The 20,670-nt window shown below is 33.7% G+C and overlaps 2 protein-coding genes across 2 annotated transcripts in view; one reads left to right on the forward strand and one right to left on the reverse strand.

Moving 5' to 3' along the window:
• The window catches only part of LOC130644638 (non-POU domain-containing octamer-binding protein-like), a 31,406-nt gene extending 22,902 nt beyond the window's left edge, over nucleotides 1–8,504 (forward strand). The window contains exons 10-12 of the transcript XR_008982613.1: nucleotides 4,819–4,917; nucleotides 7,267–7,365; nucleotides 8,314–8,504. The gene's annotated coding sequence lies outside the window, so the exon portion shown is untranslated. The remainder of the gene's footprint in view (nucleotides 1–4,818; nucleotides 4,918–7,266; nucleotides 7,366–8,313) is intronic.
• A 1,269-nt stretch (nucleotides 8,505–9,773) lies between these two features.
• LOC130644643 (ectonucleoside triphosphate diphosphohydrolase 8-like) lies at nucleotides 9,774–20,616 on the reverse strand. The gene is made up of 10 exons (XM_057450327.1): nucleotides 20,456–20,616; nucleotides 15,568–15,701; nucleotides 14,932–15,052; nucleotides 14,292–14,445; nucleotides 13,399–13,570; nucleotides 12,791–13,003; nucleotides 12,140–12,418; nucleotides 11,804–11,914; nucleotides 10,989–11,126; nucleotides 9,774–10,827 (listed from the first exon to the last, which is right to left on the reverse strand). Exons 1-10 carry the CDS (start codon nucleotides 20,484–20,486, stop codon nucleotides 10,606–10,608), a joined length of 1,575 nt encoding a protein of 524 aa, XP_057306310.1. The 5' UTR covers nucleotides 20,487–20,616; the 3' UTR covers nucleotides 9,774–10,605.
• Between the last annotated feature and the right edge of the window lie 54 nt (nucleotides 20,617–20,670).

Here is a 20,670-nt window from a genome sequence, read left to right on the forward strand (position 1 = left end):
ATCACCAAAGTGCTCTTTAATTCACCGTTTTATGTGTTTAGAAGTAAAGGCATTATGAAATGAACGTGAAAGACAACTTTCCATCTCATGTGCAAATCATTAATTGTGACTTGTTCGTCATCAATTTCTTCAAAATTATTCATCACTTCAAGAAACACATCTTCTCGGTCAGACAAAGTAGGTCTCCCACGTTTCAGCCCTTTATCTTTAAGATTGTTTTCATTGCCGTAAGCACTTAGAACATTTTTTGAAGTTCTGAAGTTGACACTGCATGTTTGAGTGTCACATGCATGTAAGTCTCAGGAAAAATCTATTCTTGACTTTACTGTTTTTCCCCAGTCGTCATTTCTTTCAATACATAATTTTTAATATCGACGCTTGGAAGTCCATTGTTCTAACCAGAAAAACTTTATCTCCTTTCTTGACATTCGTTTGAGTGTTACATCCACAAAAAAGACAGTCAGATTTGTAGGTAAATAAAAAATTATCAGATCTCAACTGTTTTTTTCCCTAAGATCTTTCCCTAGATTAGTTGAGTCATCAGATTTTGTTTTTTTTAAAAGATTCAATATTTTTCTTATTGATGTAATCTTGGCGACATGTAACATAGACATAATCTTCTGAATTAACGTGAATATCATCTCTGCGTTAATACTAGCATTATTAATTCCTTGACTTTCTTTATCCCGTAAACATACGGATGCAGTGTTTTCTTAAATCAGTTCCTTGGAAATAACACAAGCCATAAAGATGCCCTCGGGAAAATAGAATTATAAAAAATATTTAAAGCAGGTTTGTTGGATCTTTGACATTATCTTTTATAAATAAATGCACAAGACAAAATCAGAATAATAAAACAACACGGACAAACCTTTTACCTGTTTCAGGATGTTGATCACGAGTATTCTGGGAACACTTTTATTAAAAACCACGTTATAAAATATTATTTATCTGTTTTCTAAAATGAAACCAAAAATCATCACATATTATATTATACAGTTCAGTGTCACTACAAAAGTTCAAAGCTAGCTTGTTATAATAAAAAAAAGTCATATAAGCATTTCACATCATGTTCTGGATAATTCTATTCAAAATAAGTTAATGGAGTTTGAAATATATATATATATATATTTATATGAATAAAAGTTTATCTAATACAGTCAATGACATCACACTTTTTATTGCTTTGTCAGTGTTAAAATGACATTGTTTCTCACTATTATGAAACACTCGGCAAAACAAAATTTTCAAGCAGTTATTTCTGGTAGACTTATATTATCTAAAATAGCAGGTGAAGTACTCTAGAACCTTAATGTTGTGTGTAGATCTTCTCAACTAAAATTGTTATAGAGTTAAGTCAATAAAATGACTTTTTGGACTTGAGAACAGACTTCCGTCAGTATACATATACTGACGGGAGTTTTTACTGTTTTAAAAAAAAATCTGAAAAAACCTAAGGGACAGTAAATTTACTTGAAGTTTGTTAGATCCTTACTCTTCTTTAGCACAGAATGTAAAAGGGATGGAACATAGCAATCTAGCACACCGTAACTTTATCGTATGTGTACTATCTATACTCACTCGTATAGCATCATTTGTGAAGTTGTGTCCTGTACAAAGGTATTGGAAAACTGGTTTTGTAACTTGTTTCTTCTGTTTCACAGTACGATTATCCCAAAACAAATGTTTTCGTCATTAGATAAGATACTGTTTTCTTTCTCTCCTTTATCTTTTTTATTTATTTTAGGAGAAGGATCTGGGTCGATTAGGGGGTAGGAAGAGGGAAAGAGTTCGGTTACAAACTGTTATTGTTCTTATTGAAATAAGAAAACAAGTTATAGAGATAAGAAAACAAGTCGTTATAGAGATATATGACACAATGTTCTATCAATGTTAAAACTAATTACTCATACCTTTACCCTGCTAGCTAGCTTTTCATAATACTCAGTAAGAATCATTAGAATCAAAAAACTATCAAATCATGCTATGGCCTGCAAGCCAGTTAGTAACTCTCTCTAAGTTCTTAATGTCATGTATTTACAGAATGATTGAACATAAAAAAAGTGCCTTTTGTAGAAAGTAAAAAGGATGAATTGAGCATGGTTTATTACAAAATGTGCTATGAAAGTTGTTTCTGTGTAGAGAACACTGGAAGGTTCAGTCTGAACCCTGATCTATCGTTGATTATTGTTCTGGGTGCTTTATTTTTTTCATATGCCAGGTGTGTATTTTGAAAGTGAGCTTGACTTCGCGCTCAAACACCATACACAAATAAGTTTGTCTTGTTGTGGTAATAACTTGTTTTAAAAAGTTTTTAAAAAAAAATATTTAGCGGTAAACTAATTCGAGAGAAGGAAATCATGGCTGCTTATATGCATATAGGAAAATACATTTTCAAAAAGATGTTATGTTTAGTAACTGACTAGGCTTGATCTTCTTTGAATTGCTTGAGTGTCCTTCAGTTTAAATGTCTTTAAAACAACTCTTGCTTCATAACCTTATCTTGTTTCCATGGTACTTAATAAATATATATTCCAGATATGACTTATAGCTTTCAAAACAGGGTATGATGCTTTGAGGAAATAATAGACATGAAAGCTGTGGGTTATTTCAGACCATCGGTTTTGCAGATAACATACGATTAGCCATCTCAATAGTCTTCTTCAAGGAAACTTCTGCTGCTCGAAGCTGCTATATTTGTCTCAAAGATACACTGCACAGGTCAGTTGGTTGGCAAAAACACACCTCTCTCAAGGAGAAAATAATTAGAATAAAAAATGCAAATGTGCACTTAGTTATAAAGTGAGATTTTTGAGTTGAAACATTGATGATATAATTATATTAGTACTGGGTGAGCTGCATAAAGCTAAAGGTTAAAGGGTTTAAAGATGGTGATAAATGGTGTCAAGACATATACCAAGCTATTCTAAATGAGGGCTGTTATCTAATAGAGTTTATATCATAGGTTGAAGCTGAGATAGATTGTGTGTTAAAAAATCAGAGATCAGTTTTATTGTAATTTAAGAATGAGAGCAGTTGTATGTGTAGGAGCTTATTGATTTCAGGTGATAAAAGCGTGTTAATGGATTGTAACGGCAAGATGCCATTGATAAAAGTGTGAGGGTGTTGAGCACGCTAGGCAGTTAGTCGCATGGTTTCGAGCTACACCATCGTTTTTTTTAAGATTTTGGCAATTGTTGTTTTGTGATTTGGAATTTTGTCAGCGTTGATTAGAATTTCTTGGTATCTAATGGTAGATAAAAGGGCTAAAGTCTTTTCGTATTAAGCTTGAAAAAAATTGCAATAGCATGATCTAGTAAGTACATATACTCAGTATTAAGAGAGGTTTTTTTTAGCAGACTAGGAAGTTTTCCAAAAGAAAGATCCACAATAATAGAACACGAGTAATTAACTTGATGCAATCATCCATAATTTAAAGCATTGTGAGCTAAAGGATAATGTACAGTGGAATAATTTTCAAGAAAGCCAAATTGGTTGAAAAAAGTTGCTTATTGAATAAATAGTAAAGACAAAAAAGAGATGTAGCAGTAATTTAAGTTTGGATTCTTTTTTGTGAATTTGAATTATTTTGGTTAGTTTATTCAGGGCGGCAATGGTTCAGGTGTGTTACCAACTGTTTATATAGCTTAAAAAATTGAATAAATTGCACTATTGACTGGGCTTTGGAGGGGGAGTATAGTAGCATTAGTAACATTTATTAGTACTGCAGTTTCTTTAAACTCAGTGGTGTGTACATACACACCGCCAAGTTAGTTAGTGTTCTTGTGAAAATTCTCAGATCTGAGTAATTTTTTTTTTTGTAAAAGAGGTAGCAATGCATGTAAAATGACAATGCCTATGCTGTGATAAAAAACAAAACTTTGTTGTACTTCTTGGTAAGACATTTGTTGTTTACACTTAGCGATTGGAAACTCAATTGACACTTACTTTCAATGTTTTGTTTTCACCCCTTTTTAAAATTATCATTGATTCAAGCGCATAATTTGAACATTCATCGAATGTAATAACAAGGAAGATGTGATAAGTGTGCAAGACAATAGAGGTGAGTAAAATCTGTATCCATTTGTCTACTTTTGTATCTGAAGAGAACTAAGAAATTCTGAGATTTAATGGTAATTGCTCTTTTACAATGTTTTTTTGTTAATTTGAAGGTGGAAGTGCCGTTGAAGCTTATTTTTTTTAAAAATTCTGTTTAAGCATTTCTTTAATTCTAACTTTTCTTGTTGCAAAGAATATTCTAAGCGTCTTTCCTTTAAAGTTTTATGTGTTTACATAAAAAAAATTACCAGATGTTACCACAGGATTTCACATATAATTAATATGGTTATTAGCGAAAGTAAGAAAAAATCATGTAAGACAAAGTGGAACGGGATCACAATATTTTAGTGATATTATCTGTCATTATTAAATAGCTATAGAATACTCTGCTGATCGAATGATTTATAATTGTATGTGTGTTTCCTTCGGATTCTACTTCATAAGCCTGTTATAAAAGTTGGAAGATTGTGTTTTTCAAAAAAGTTTAAATTACGTCTGTATGTATATCATTGAGGTCTAGAATAACTTTTTTATCCGTTAAACTTGGGTCGTAATTATATGCCTGTAGTAATGTGAACAATTCACTTAAGATGTGCATGAATTTGCCAAGTAAAGAAATAGAGATTCTAAGTCTTTTTTTCATATAATTTAATGACTTTAAATGCACTTGATTTTTGTTCACTTGTTTGAGTCGATTCACACTAAATGTTTTGCAAAAATCGCCATTTTTTAAATGTTGTTGTACTTATTTATTTTTAGTACTAGAGGTATAGTACCTGGTCAACTGTGGTTAACTTGTGCATGCATTTAAAGAGTGTCACAAATTTGACTGTTATCAGCTGTTAAAAGATTGTGCTTGTAAGTTTGTTTTGTTGTTTTTAAGTGTTTATAAGAAAAAGTTATAAATGTAAATTAAAAACATGCAAGTGTTCTCAAGTTGTAACTGCTGTGCTTATGATGAAAACATTTTCCCGAATATGATTCCAATAAAAAGATATGAAACTTTTCTGAAGCACAAGCTTCCTTTATAATATTGCTACTCCTGGAAATAAAATAAATGAATATAAAGATATATTGTCTTAAAAGGAACTTAAAATTGACATTTTTGGGTATTTTTTTGGAAAATATTACAGAAGTAAAGTGACAAAATGACACGGTTCTGGCTGAAAGCAATTTTAAGTTATCAAATAAGGAAAAAGTGTTTTTTTTTGTGTTGTTTTTCTTGAACATGGGCTAGATCTTCTTAAAAAAGAATTTTACGAAGAAATTAAATATTGGGGAAAAAAATTAGACCTTATCCGCAAAATTTCACTTCTGCAAAAGTTATGATCGAACCGATCAAGTAAGATTTATGATTTAAATCCAGCACCGGTTAAACTAGACTAATACACAAAGCCTATGTCGTTTGATGTTAACAACTGATGGTAATGTGACCACTCTGTTTCATCCATCTTTGTTATAAAAATATTTCTATAAATTGAAAAGAATTTCCATTTCTATGTTTTTTTACTCAGACAGCTTCAGGAAAAGTATTTAGGAAAGAGAAAGAATTTCTATTTTGCCTTTGTAGATTTAGAGAAAGCTTTTGATAGAGTGCCACGTAAAGTTATTTGGTGGGCTATGAGAAAATTAGGTGTGGATGAGTGGCTAGTTACGATGGTTCAGTCTATGTACAGCAATGCTAGAAGTCGTGTCAGGATTAACGATTCACTTAGTGATGAATTTAGTGTAAATGTTGGTGTACATCAGGGTTCTGTACTTAGTCCTTTGTTGTTTATTCTAGTCTTAGAAGCGCTGTCGATGGAGTTCAGAACAGGTTGCCCATGGGAGTTATTGTATGCAGATGATTTGGTTCTCATAGCAGAGTCGATGGAAGAATTAGTTGAAAAGTTTGAGAAGTGGAAGAAAGGACTAGAAGAGAAAGGGCTGAAGGTAAACACAGCAAAGTCTAAAGTCATGATAAGTAGCATTGCAGCCAAGTGTGACCCTGTAGTTGGAAAGTGGCCTTGTGGAGTTTGCAGGAAAGGGGTTGGTAGTAACTCAATTTTTTGTCAGACTTGCAAGCATTGGGTACATAAGAAGTGCAGTAGTATTAGTGGAAGGTTAAGAGGTGGCATACAGTTTGTATGCAAGCGTTGCAAAGGTGAGATTATAGAGAATGAAGTATTTCCAGCTTTAATGATGTACAACAGTGGCTCGTTAGAGATAGTTAAGAACTTCTGTTACTTAGGTGATATGTTGGGCAGTGAAGGGGGTGTTGGAAGAAGTGTTACTTGCAGGATAGGTTCTGCTTGGAAAAAGTTTAGAGAGTTACTTCCTTTATTGACTAGCAGAGTCCTGTCAATTGAGGTAAAAGGTAGGTTGTATGAGGCCTGTGTAAGAAGTGTTATGTTGTACGGTAGTGAGACATGGGCAGTGAAGCAGGAAGATCTTGACCGTTTAGAAAGGAATGATATGAGAATGGTTAGGTGGATGTGTAATGCCAGTCTGAGAGACAGAAAGAGTTCAGATGAGCTAAGAAGCAGGCTAAGTCTCTGTAGAATTAAAGATGTTATCCAGATAAGAAGATTGAATTGGCTGGGGCACTTGGAAAGAATGGAGGAGGATAATTGGGTAAGAAAGTGTAGATACTTGATAGTTCCTGGGGCAAAGCCCAGAGGCAGACCGAGAAAAACTTGGCAGGAGGTTATAAGGACAGACTTGATAGAGAGGAAGTTGAGTTTAGATCTAACACAGTCTAGATCAGATTGGAAGAGGGTCATTAATATACCCCGTCCAACCCATGCTAGCATGGAAAACGGACGTTAAGCCAAGAATGATGATGAATGATGATGATGGAAAATTTAAGAATAATGGTATATATAAAATATTTATAAAACTAAAGCTTTAAGTCCAATGTTTTTTTCTTGTTTTGTGGCCTAAAAAAGTTGCTAGAAGATGTCAAAAAAAGTTTAAATACCGTCTGTATATCCTTGAGGTCTAGAATACCTTATCTGTTAGACTTGTCATGTCTGTGATAATATGAACAATTCACTTAACATGTGCATGAATTTGCCAAGTAAAGAAATAGAGATTCTAGAGATTATATCCTTTTTTTTCATATAATTAAATGCACTTGATTTTTGTTCACTTGTTCGAGTCGATTCACACTAAATGTTTTGCAAAAATCGCCATTTTTTAAATGTTGTTGTACTTATTCATTTTTAGTACTAGAGGTATAGTACCTGGTCAACTGTGGTTAACTTGTGCATGCATTTAAAGAGTGTCACAAATTTGACTGTTATCAGCTGTTAAAAGATTGTGCTTGTAAGTTTGTTTTGTTGTTTTTAAGTGTTATAAGAAAAAGTTATAAATGTAAATTAAAAACATACAGTGTTCTCAAATTGTAACTGCTGTGCTTATGATGAAAACATTTTCCCGAATATGATTGCAATAAAAAAGATATGAAACTTTTCTGAAGCACAAGCTGCTTTCTCTTTTTGTCATTTTTTCGGAGTATGGTAAACTCGGTTTGGCTACATGCAATAGCCTAAATAATGGAGGCCATCGTAAACTTTCTAAATAATCTAAAATTTGGATCCAAAATGTTGCTTTCTCCTTCTAAGTTATTAGTGGCCTTCAATTTATTTTCGATTTTATTTTTTATTTTTATTACGTTTAACGTGACAAAAAATTGAATTTTTATCTTGACTCAGGACTGTTTTATATTTCACATAATTCAATTCGAAATAAACAACTATTCTGACATTAAGAAAACCAAAAATTTCGGCAAAACCTCTAAAAATGGAATGGAATTTTACTGTTTTCTACTGAAGTTTCCATTTTGCCGTGAGTGTGAAAACGAGGCGGTGTTTTTTAACAAAGAGGCAAGCATTTTTTTGGATGAACGGAAATAGACAAAGATCGGTTGTTTACAACAGATTTTTAATAAAATGGGTAGAAATGAACAGTACAACTGTACAATCGCATGAATGAAGGATGTGACAGATAAAGGACATATTTCTTTCACGAGAAGTTATACTTGACTAGCTGACTAGTTCGAAATACTATTACTTCTCCTTGATGTCGGCAAAATTAGGTTTCTTTATTTTTTATTTTAAAAAGAGAGACTGGTATTTTCACTTTAATATGATAAAGCTTTCAAGAGCTAAGACAATGTAAGCATTGCTGCAAAATTTATTTTCAGTATAGATTCACTTTCAATTTTATCGTCTGTGGTTCTTGTTTATGCTAAAATTGTCTTGCCTTTTTTAGATTGATTAAACTTTAGAGGGAAGATCACTAAAATCACACTACGAGTACTCTCTACTTGGTTATCTGGACGATATACGCAGCTTGCAAATAAATATTGATTTTTATCTCGCATATCGTTCAAAACTTACTCACAGTTAACATGTAATTGGAGAACTGCAAACAGAGCTGTAAATATAAATTTATAAAAACAACTTTGTTTTCTTTTTACCTGGCGTTAGTATAACTCCTGCTAGATGTTACTACTGATTTACCGGCAAATAACTTACAGCAAAAATCGTCTATTGAGACCCAAAAAGTGCTACAAAATCTAAAAGGTAAAAACATTCGCGAAACAAAGTTTTGCGATTTCTCAATGTCTAGCCTTAATCGCCAAAGTTAAGCTGGGGCGACACGAGGTACTTTTTTTAAGCACATGTAATACAACATGATGTGTTGCACGCGTATGAAAAAGTTCCATCAAATCTTATTATCCAAAACTGTGTTGCAACACATCTAAAAAGTACCTGAGGACAAAAAAAAGGTTGCTGCAACACGGGGGACAAAATGAATTCACTCTATTTTTGTTGCACAAATTTTGGGCTAGCAACAATTATTTGAAACGTTTTATTATGCCACCCTCTGCAATTACAAGAAGATATATTTAACGACAGACAACTTTTACATAGTACATTTTTCTGCCAGGAGTCTTTTATTACGTTTCCAGATTCATCTTTTCGATCAACAAAGTCAGTCGCATGGAGTGAAACAAGTCCCTTCGTGTCGCCCTAGTTTTAGACTCCGCGAAGAGTTAGATTTCTATAAATCGCGGATTATTATTCTCGCGAAATATTTGTTTTAACTTCACTTGCCTTTGTCTTGACAATATGTGAAATAAGTTCATTATTTCGTTGTACCGATGTTCGCGAAAAATCTGAAATCAACCAGGCGAACGAAAGTTTTTACTTTTCAAGTAAATTATTTAGAATCATAGGAAGGCAGTTTCAAAATTCGTCCCAAGTGGACGCTTAGGCGCTTTTCTCCTTTTAGGATTTAAGAGTGTCGTTTTGGATGAATTTTCATATCGACTTCTTTATACATGTTAATCTACGACTCTTGCCTTAGAGAAAATGAATGCAGTATTTGCTTATGGTTTTCGCATTTTATAAACAAAGACGGGTAATCGCCCTCTTGTATTTCAGATATTACCTTTTTCTTCAACTCATTTTCCTGTAAATTCGCAAGAATAAACACTGGATTTTGGTTCATTAGCAAAGTTTCAAAAAAAACGTAGATAAAACTATCGTGTGCTTGGCCTGAAAAGGATATTTAAAAAGGCACCCTATTGTTCGCCTAAGCAAACAAAATCAAACTCCAATTCTCGTAAATGTTATCCTCCACTCTAAGCTACACAGTGAGGATGAAGTTGAACCTCTTATGTGTCTATACTTTTTGGCGACCAGGATCTCTTACACACAAAGAAATTACGAATAAAACCAAAGAATTTTTTTCGTCACTAATCTAAATTATCTAAATATATGCAAATATTTGCTAATTCATTATTTAATATTTTATCGCTAATTTAAGAATTATATATACAACATTTGTAAGAGAACTAAAAAGCTACGATCCTTTACATTTTATTTTCAATCAAGCAAAAGTGACACAAAAGCTGCAAATGATTTTTCTACAAAAAGTTTTGAGTGAGATTCTTTTGTACAGTGAGCCTTCGATATAACATACATCTCGATTTCACGAACTAAATGCTGCTCCTTTTTCTTATTTTACGAGGTTTTTTTTTACTTGGGGCTTTGATATGTCTGAAGTTCACTGTAAAATTAACACAAAAACAATTTACCTTTGGCGGGTTAATTTTTGAGTAGATAAAACTTCGTGGGCAACAGTTTTAGATTTCTCACATATTTTGCGGATGGCCAAATGTTGAATAATCCATTTTCTTAACTTTCTACATTCTTACGAAGAAATCACATAAAACCAACTTATCGTTATTCAATCTGCTAAAACAGATTTTTCGCGCGAATTTAGTACAGCAAATTTAGCAGATTCGATTTCGTAAAAACAGTTGAATTCGCGCAAAATTAATACATGCGAAAACTAACCCACCTAACTAAAACGTTTAATAAATCGGCGGCAAAAAAATAGGGTAAAATTCTTCAAAGAAGAATGATGAAGAATAGTTACCCTACCATAGCTTACAAAACTAGTGAACCACTGCGAAAGGCTCTTATCTTTAAATTTTTTTATTTTTTTGTCTAAAAACATTAAAAAAATGCTATAAATATTTCTTTCTCATTTTTAATTGACCAGTTTATATTTGTACTTCGTATTTTTTTCCAGCCTTTTCTTTAGCAAGCAAAGTGTCAGCATAGCCAACCCAACAAGCGTGATCACACTACAAACAGTCAAAATGCTGATGAATTCTTGTGCACTTAAACGATATGTTGGAGCTTCGGTAGGAATTGCGTTCGTTGCATTCACCATGAAACCTAACGACCAGCTCACTTCTGTACCGTTGATCTAAATATGAAAATATTTTAGAATGTACTCAGAGAGAAGTGTTATTCAAAACATGCCAACAGCTCGACATATGCTTTAAATTCTCAAAAATCCATTTCAGCAAGAGCCCTGCCAATATACAAATTTCATTTTAATACACTACCAGAAAAAAGAATGCTTACGTTTCTTGCAATGTGAACACGATCTGAATCAGGTTTGAAATGCAAACCAGTTGTTAGAAGTTCGTATGAATACAAAGCATTGAAACAGTAACTGCGAAGAAACTTCTTCTCAACCTTTCCTCCTGTTTGGTTCACCACCTGTGAGGGACACAAAAAAAGATTTGGTGAATAACATAATATACAGATTAAATTTGTGTTAGCAACTTTTATTTCTTATCTTTATTACACTAGTCGTTAGCCCGTGGAAAAATCCACGGGTTCGCCGTCCTTTTTATACCGCATCGTGTGCGTCTCGCTACTTGTGCAGCTACCATTTCGCGTGACAGAAAGACAGACAGACAAACAAACGGACAGACGTATATGGGTAATATAATATAGATAAAACTTTCTTCCAAGCATAAACTAAATTATTATTATTTGCTACGGTTGTGTGTTTTCAGGTTTGTCCTTTCGCAAAATAAATTCTACGCTCTTTTTGCAGAAAATATCAGTTCGCAAAATTCTACACAAATCCACTACACAACCAAATCGACGTAAAAACCTATTTTCTTGGAGTAGGTGAGTTTTTTGCAACTCCCCACACACATCTCTCTCATCTCACTGAAAATTTGGCTCTGCGCTAAGCCTACAAAAAAACCCTAGATCAATATATGAAGAACACAGTGTATTATTTAAATAGTTACGGAAAATTACTCGTAAACACGAGCCATTGTAATAAGAGGAAATTAGTCTGTAAAATATGCTATTATCTGGGAAGGCCGTGGCACGAATAATATAAGCACTGCTAATTAGACAACAAATGATATTATTCTTACCTCCTGCCAACCCTTTCTACAGAAAGCTTCACCCCGATCTCTCAGATCCAAAATGGGTTCTCCTTCAGAAACGTTCAAAAAGGTTCCGATGTGCCCAAAGCCACTGTACGCCTAACATAGAAAAAAACACAAGAGTTTACAAGTACGACCGATTTCACATCTATCACTTACAAGTTGACACAAATCAGCATGCATGTCAGCTCTACTGTATAAAAATTCTTTCAAAAATCCTGGTTTCATATATTAACACATTGCAAGATACTTCACAGAACAATACAAACTTATTTCAGATCAGTTTGAAAGGGAAATTAAATGAGGAAACGTTTGAAGCCTTACCATGAAGTTATGGCCTTCAATAGGTGGCTGGTACACACCATCAAACGTACAATTCGAGTATTGACAGTCTGTTTTGTTAAATAATCTCTGCACAACATCCGTGCACTCTTTAGGAGACCCAGAACCAATGAAGGTGAACTTTGTTTTATTACTCATGGGAAATATCACAGACTTTGGTTTAATGCTGCATGGTGCTAACCATAACGCGGCTGGAGTGACAGATTCGTTGTATCCATTTAACCAACAAGGGTTGGAAATGTTCTTTGTATAGTTGCTTCTCTATGATAATATAATTGGTTAGATTAAGAGGAAAAGTAAAACTACTATTCATCAAAAAGAAATCAGTTCTCTGCAAGCAGTGTGAAGAAGCTATACCAAGGGTAATTAGTTTTTCATTATAATTGACTTTTATTGACAATAACTTAAAAATGTAAGGAGACCTTATTATAAAACCACGATTCGTTGAAGTCATTTATCCAGGAGCAGGTCATATATAGGCGCTCATTGAATGTTAAGGTAATGACGTTATTTCAGGTTTGTTTACTTTAAATTTTACCCGTTGAAATTATTTTATACCTGCACGATGCACGGGAAGGGGCAAAAAAACAAAAACTAATTCTACAAAAAACAACCCTAATCTCCCATAGTTACCTCTACAAGATCTGCCAGTACTTTTCTTTGTGCTTCTTTCAAACCGTAACATAGATAACTGTGTGTATACAAGGTGTAATTAACTCCATACAATATGAAATCTGAAGTGTAATTTTCTGGTATGGATGATGCATTGTCAGGAACAAAAGCTACTTCCATAGATGCTCCACCCATGTCTAATGCACCAATCAGTTTTGTGTTGTTTTTTGCAGGCTAAAAAATGCAACAACGTCAGTGGGGTTATATTTCTCTCAGGATCTACTGATAAAATACTTAATACGTAGATAGGAAAAGATATTAGAAAAAAGAAGGAAGGGATTTTTGTCGAAAAACAAACGCAAGTTTTATGGAGAACAGTCTCTTGCAAAAATTAGTTACACTTCGGATAAATTTTAAGTGCGAAATTAGAACAAATGTGTTAAATACGTGATGTACTTACTTCTTACTGCAAATAACAAAAACAAAAAAAAAAATGATCTTAATATCTTTTAAATATTTTATGCAAACAGAATTTCTTCAAAATAGGGTTTCTGGTATTAAAAGTTTCAACATAAAAGTAACATAGTAATATTACTATTTCCGAAAGGTTATACGAAACTCAGACTTACCACTTTATTACTTAAAGAAGAATTTAACAAATTTGCTGTGATCCAACCAAACGAGGCTTCTTCTTTCCCATCAAGTACTCTGACACGATTCTTAGTTTGACGAAATTTGAAACTATTTAAAGCATGCCGAATTGATTCCATAATTTTATCGCATGTGGAACGGCTTCTTTCACTAAAAAAAAAAAAAAAGAAATCACTGACTATTGCATTGCTCCTAAATTAATATATACTACAAAAGTGGGGCAAACAATATATCTTAATCTTTTTAAATGCTATTAAAATTTGGCATTTGCAATTTCTGTGATAAAGGGAATTAATTTTTGTGGGAACTAATTTTCCGGAAATTAACAAAAACTTGTAGAATTTTGCAAAAAATTAATTCGCATACACATTAATTTGTAATTGCAATTGCTGTAGAATGCTGACACAGCAAAAAGAAAACTGTTGTTATTTGTGTACATTTTTTATGTATATTCATTTTTAACGTGCACTTGACCATAACAAATTTATTTGACATTTATGCATTATCTATATTATCATAGCCTTATACCACTGACACGCAAAATGGTAACCACAGTATCAAGAGATGTGAAATGCAGTAAATAAAGGACCGGAGAACCTGTTGGATTTACACATACGCCACCGAAATTAACAGACATTGCACGATTTTATAGTTCAGCGACGGACACAAAAAAAATATATGACTAACCTTGAGAGATAAAAAGGACTGGAGAACCTAGTTTTTTTCATGGGCTACTAACGAGCAATTTTTAATTTCTTTATTGCTTTTTTTTTAATTTTTGCACTATTTTATTTTTAAATGAAATTGATATATAACAATTATAATTTGCTCAAACAAAGAATGCAGGATTGTGAATAAAAAATCGCATTACCATAGAAGTCTCATGCCAGCTGTTGCACCAACATAAATTCCTGTTTTCTTAACATCCTTATGAGGCATAGATTTTAAAACAATCTTTTCAATGCATTTTCTAATCATGTCACCAGCCTTGTCAGGATCTTTTTCAAAACTAGATATTCCAGAATCTACAAAGAAGAAATTTACACAATGAGTCATTTATCGTCTTTTTTCGTATTTTTGAAATATTTATTATTTCATTATTATGATTCTGAATATTTATACAGGATAAAGCCACTTCAATGTTGGAAACACTTATTAATGTGGGTCCAGTGTTCTGAATGTATATATTAGGTATACACCAACTAGCCTACCTAATTTCCCTCACATTGCATGGGTTGACCCGTAGCTGTGGTAAAGACATTTGCTAAACATGCCTGTGCTGTGGACCGAACCACGGACCTTGTGATTACGAAGTGAACACCATAACCACAAGACCATGTGCCACTTTCCTTCCTAATATAATTATTAGCTAGCTGAAAGTTAAAATAATTATTTTGTATGTGGTTTTGATTTTTCATTATTTCATATAATTTTAACTCTTGACACAAGTGGTGAGTGTTCAACCAACATCATCTTTAGTTTGAATAAACTCATGCAAAACAGAAACAAACCTGCACATTTCTCAAATGTAATCTGCTCAGTGTGCGCAGTACCATGATCTTTATATTGGCTCGGCCATCTGTAGACAGTAACATCTGTATGAGATGACCCAGCATCAAATATCACACCATACTAAAACACATAATACAGGCAAGTTTAAAAAGAAAATAACAAATACAAGCTCCTGCAATATAGCAATTCCAAAACATATATAATAAGTAGCTGTTATCTCCGTAATATTTCAGAGATAAATGAGAGTTAGTTTATGCATATTTTCAGCCCCAACCCCTAACCTCTAAATAAATTTTGTAAGATGGATATGCTCTTCCAAGCTAAGTGGGGGAAAATCGATGTGCTAGCTGAGAAATACACTGGGCATCACAAACAACAATGATGCTCTTCGCTACAACAGGCTTAGATGGTTTGGCCACCTAGAACGCAAGGGAGACGATATGTGGGAAAAGAATAGAATACGAGATACCTGGAACAAACAGTAAAGGTAGTCAAAAGAAAAAATGGATACATTGCATAAAAAAAGACTTTGCCTGTTTAAATTTGGAAAAAGGAGCGGCTCAAAATAGAGAAAGGTGGAGAAATCTGACTTGAAAGACCTGTCAACAAGCAAGAAAATCAGTAAATTATCTTACATGATGTCTGTACTGTAATACTTTTTGTTCCAAGACAAAACATGTGACTGTCACCCCAGCTATGCCAATCAACAGAAGTAGCAAAGCAACAATACCAATAGTTAGTCTTTTACTACATTTGCAACCAGCTGGTTCTACAAAGACAATACAATAACAGTTTGAAGTAAATAAAACCTAAAATTGAATTTACAATAAAAAATCATTTAATTAAAGAAAATACTAAGTTTAATTAATGTTGCAGATATTGGTGTGTATAGATATAATTGATTGTAAAAGAAAACATCCACAACATGTTTTATACTGTCAGTCTAGGCCTTGTCTTGAGAATTTCTAGATACTCTTCACCGTCAGGAATAATTACGATCTAGAACTGAAGGAGAGTTTATTATTCCATAGGGATAAACCCGCTCTAAATAGAAATATTGCATGTTCCGTTATTCCTAATTGCTGATTAATATGTTGTACGATAATTGTATCATACGATCGTAATGTTTAAATAATCTTACGAAATAGTATTTGTAAACGACTTGATAATGGTTGTATACGGTCAAAACATCGTCAATATTTTATACTTGATAAAACTGGTGATGTTTTTTTTTTACACTCAATACTAAGTCTACCTAGAAAAACACTCAAGGGAACTAAATGATGTTGGACTTATATTATAGACCTTAAAAAGTTGTTTAAAGTTGGTTTTTAAAAAGCTCTTTTTGTTCTCAAAATATTCACATTTAAAGAATTCAGATTTAATTATGTTGCATAAATTTTGATGTCATATTTAAGTAATAGCAAATTTTGACATTTTCTGTCATCAATAATTTTAGACCTGTTAAGGGATGGTCTTTTAAACTTTATCAATGTATACATATTTTAAAGGTGAATTGATTAAAATATTTTTTTTGCCAAAACGACACTTGGTGGTGGAATAATGAGGTTGACCAGTGTATAAAGGAAAAGAGGAAACTTTGGAAAGAGTGGAAGTCAGGTGGTAGTAAAAATATTTACTTAGAAGCTAAGCGTCGCGCTCGTACAGCAGTGTATAAGGCAAAATCAGAAGCAGAGAGAAACAGATTTGCAGATGTGTTAAGAAGGGAAGACCAGCGCAATGAGGTATTCAAGATTGCAAAGCAAATAAAGAAGACCAATCAAGATGTTGTAGGTGAGAAGTGTATACGTAATGATGAAGGTGTTTTGGCTAGCACAGAGGAGGAGAAAAGGGTAGCTTGGAAGAATCATTATCATAGGTTGCTTAACACTGAGTTTGATTGGGACGAGGATAATTTGTCTGATGATGATGTTGTAGAAGGGCCAGCTATGCAGATCAAGACAGAATGGGTAGTGGAGGCTATTAGGAAATTGAAGATTGGCAAGGCTGCAGGAGTATCAGGTATTGTTGCAGAGATGGTAAAAGCATCTGGATATATTGGAGTTGAGCTTATTACAAGTCTTGCTAACCAGATTATAAAGGATGGTGCTATTCCGAGTGAGTGGCAGTCGAGTGTAATAGTGAATTGTTTCAAAGGCAAGGGTGATGCATTAGAAAGGGGTAACTATAGAGGTTTGAAGTTGGTTGATCAAGTAATGAAAGTTATTGAAAGAGTGATTGATAAGTTACTTAGAGAAAGAATTGATATAGATAAGATGCAATTTGGTTTTGTTCCAGGGCGTGGCACTACAGATGCAATATTTTTACTCAGACAGCTTCAGGAAAAGTATTTAGGAAAGAGAAAGAATCTCTATTTTGCCTTTGTAGATTTAGAGAAAGCTTTTGATAGAGTGCAACGTAAAGTTATTTAATGGGCTATGAGAAAATTAGGTGTGGATGAGTGGCTAGTTACGATGGTTCAGTCTATGTACAGCAATGCTAGAAGTCGTGTCAGGATTAACGATTCACTTAGTGATGAATTTAGTGTAAATGTTGGTGTACATCAGGGTTCTGTACTTAGTCCTTTATTGTTTATTCTAGTCTTAGAAGCGCTGTCGATGGAGTTCAGAACAGGTTGTCCATGGGAGTTATTGTATGCAGATGATTTGGTTCTCATAGCAGAGTCGATGGAAGAATTAGTTGAAAAGTTTGAGAAGTGGAAGAAAGGACTAGAAGAGAAAGGGCTGAAGGTAAACACAGCAATGTCTAAAGTCATGATAAGAAGCATTGCAGCCAAGTGTGACCTTGTAGTTGGAAAGTGGCCTTGTGGAGTTTGCAGGAAAGGGGTTGGTAGTAATTTTTTGTCAGACTTGCAAGCATTGGGTACATAAGAAGTGCAGTAGTATTAGTGGAAGGTTAAGAGCTGGCATACAGTTTGTATGCAAGCGTTGCAAAGGTGAGATTATAGAGAATGAAGTATTTCCAGTTTTAATGATGTACAACAGTGGCTCCTTAGAGATAGTTGAGAACTTCTGTTACTTAGGTGATATGTTGGGCAGTGAAGGGGGTGTTGGAAGAAGTGTTACTTGCAGGATAGGTTCTGCTTGGAAAAAGTTTAGAGAGTTACTTCCTTTATTGACTAGCAGAGTCCTGTCAATTGAGGTAAAAGGTAGGTTGTATGAGGCCTGTGTAAGAAGTGTTATGTTGTACGGTAGTGAGACATGGGCAGTGAAGCAGGAAGATCTTGACCGTTTAAAAAGGAATGATATGAGAATGGTTAGGTGGATGTGTAATGCCAGTCTGAGAGACAGAAAGAGTTCAGTTGAGCTAACAAGCAGGCTAAGTCTCCGTAGAATTAAAGATGTTATCCAGATAAGAAGATTGAATTGGCTGGGGCACTTGGAAAGAATGGAGGAGGATAATTGGATAAGAAAGTGTAGAGACTTGATAGTTCCTGGGGCAAAGCCCAGAGGCAGACCGAGAAAGACTTGGCAGGAGGTCATAAGGACAGACTTGATAGAGAGGAAGTTGAGTTTAGATCTAACACAGTCTAGATCAGATTGGAAGAGGGTCATTAATATACCCCGTCCAACCCATGCTAGCATGGAAAACGGACGTTAAGCCGAGAATGATGATGATGATGTTTGCTCGCCTCAGCCCTCTTAATTTTTTGCCGACAACCCCATAACTTGGGATCCCGATGTCAATTTACAATCAAATTTGGTAGGTAAACATATATGGCCGTAACAAGCTTACCCAAAAAAATATCGGAAATTAAGTTGTAGATCCTGAGTAATTGGGTAATTAAAAAAAAAACTTAAGAGGCCTTCATGTTTTGTGAAGGAACTTTTTTCACTAGTATGAATTTTGTCATAATGTTCCAATCTATTAGACACATTTTGCAAAAAAATGTATGGTTGTCAAAGCTTTATTTGATGCAATTTGTAAGTCAAACTATTCTGCAACACTTTGAAAGTTGTATTTTTTGTGACATTGTCAAGGAAATTGAAAGCTCTGTTTTTGTTTTGAAAGGTGTCAGACAAAAAAACTCCAATTTTATTAAAAATTTAACCTGACATTAGCCTTGTATATTTGGGTTTTTTGGTGAGTCGTCAACCCTGTGAATTCAATCAGGACACAAGCACTTTATTATGGGTTGGTTACTTATTTCTCTTAAGGAAAAAGCTTGCCTATAGTCCAAGTTAATAAAATAGATACAGTAAAATTTCTGTTACAGTAAATTTTACAGTGCTTACGATAAAATCTGTTGCAGTTTATATATTTTTTTGTTCCTACCTGGTTTACCCCATCAGAAGAATTGACCTTAAACAAGATAAGCCAAAGAAAAATTACTTCACAGTTTCCTGTCCTAGACCTATTCAAAAACACATGCAGGAAAATTTTATTCATTATTTATTATGTTACCAACCAAAATTTGTGCAATCAGGTAGGGAAAGAGAAGAAATGAAATAAATAAAACATGTCTATTGTCTGGTTAGTTCACTGACAATAGACAAGGTTTTAGTAAGTTCATATGATGAAATAAACACTTAACTACATCCCTAGGGCCTCCCTTTTTGTTAGAATAAACCAGGTAAGGCATAAAGTCAGAATATTCTGCAAACTATGTTAGATCATGTCTTTTGTTAAGTGAATTCTTTTCTAAGAAAAACCTTGGCAAGGAAAAATGATTTTGTGTTGGTTGAAGAAAAAAATGCAATAAATGTTTCAAATGTTTATCAAGTCAACAAAATGTAAATTTTTACACAAATATTAAAATTTTTGGAAATGATAAATTTTTTTATATGAGTTGCTCAGACACATGCTAGCAGTGGTCAAGAAACTAGTGACAAAGCAATCGACTATTATATACATCTAACCACGTAGATGAAGACTATACAAGCTCCCTTCTGTTGTCCCACAAATTTCTGATTCACTTAAGAACAAAAATGTACGGCAGCCTCAGTCATTTTGGCCAAAGACTCTTTAACTCAAATATTGGCATGGCCATTTTGGGAATGTCAACTCTTTTAAAAAACCTGTTGGCCTTTTAACCAGGTCACCAAAAAAGGAGAGTTGCTGATAAAAACACTTTAGTTTACATGCAACATGTTTCTGCTGCTTCACGTTACCTATACCTTTGAATGCTTTTGAAGCAGAAGTTGCCAGCACCATCAACATAGACAGTGACTACAAGGCCAATCATTTTACATTGACAGACACCTCAAATCAGAAATAAAGTTAAACCCTCAATAAGTTGTGCATGGAATTTACTTTTGGGTGCCGGAATTGTACCACAGCTAGCAACAACAAGTAATTAGAACAATTTGATAGGAAATGACAATATCTATGGGGGTGGAGAAGATACCTCTGGAAACCTCGAGTTTCTTTTTACTCAATAGACTTCTTCTTTTTTTTAAAAAAATCGTGAGACTCAAGGTCAGCATGCACTGACTTACGTTGTGTAGCTAGCTAGCTATAGCTTAGCTAGCTATGCAGCTAATATTTTTTAAAAAAACTTACTTTCAACGGGCACAGGAGGATCACTTTCCATGGTATTACTGTAATGGTTTTGTAATTATGACTTAGTTTACTACATGTTCATTGTTAATTTCCTTTTTTTAACATATACAAAAACACGACAGCAGTTTGCGGCCTTTTGTTGTTGCTAGATTTCTGTTTTTCGCAGAAAGACCAACAGGTATCTTTAAAGTTCAGATCTACATTTCAGAAAATTA

Source organism: Hydractinia symbiolongicarpus, chromosome 5 (genome assembly GCF_029227915.1).
Source record: "Hydractinia symbiolongicarpus strain clone_291-10 chromosome 5, HSymV2.1, whole genome shotgun sequence".
NCBI lineage: Eukaryota > Metazoa > Cnidaria > Hydrozoa > Anthoathecata > Hydractiniidae > Hydractinia > Hydractinia symbiolongicarpus.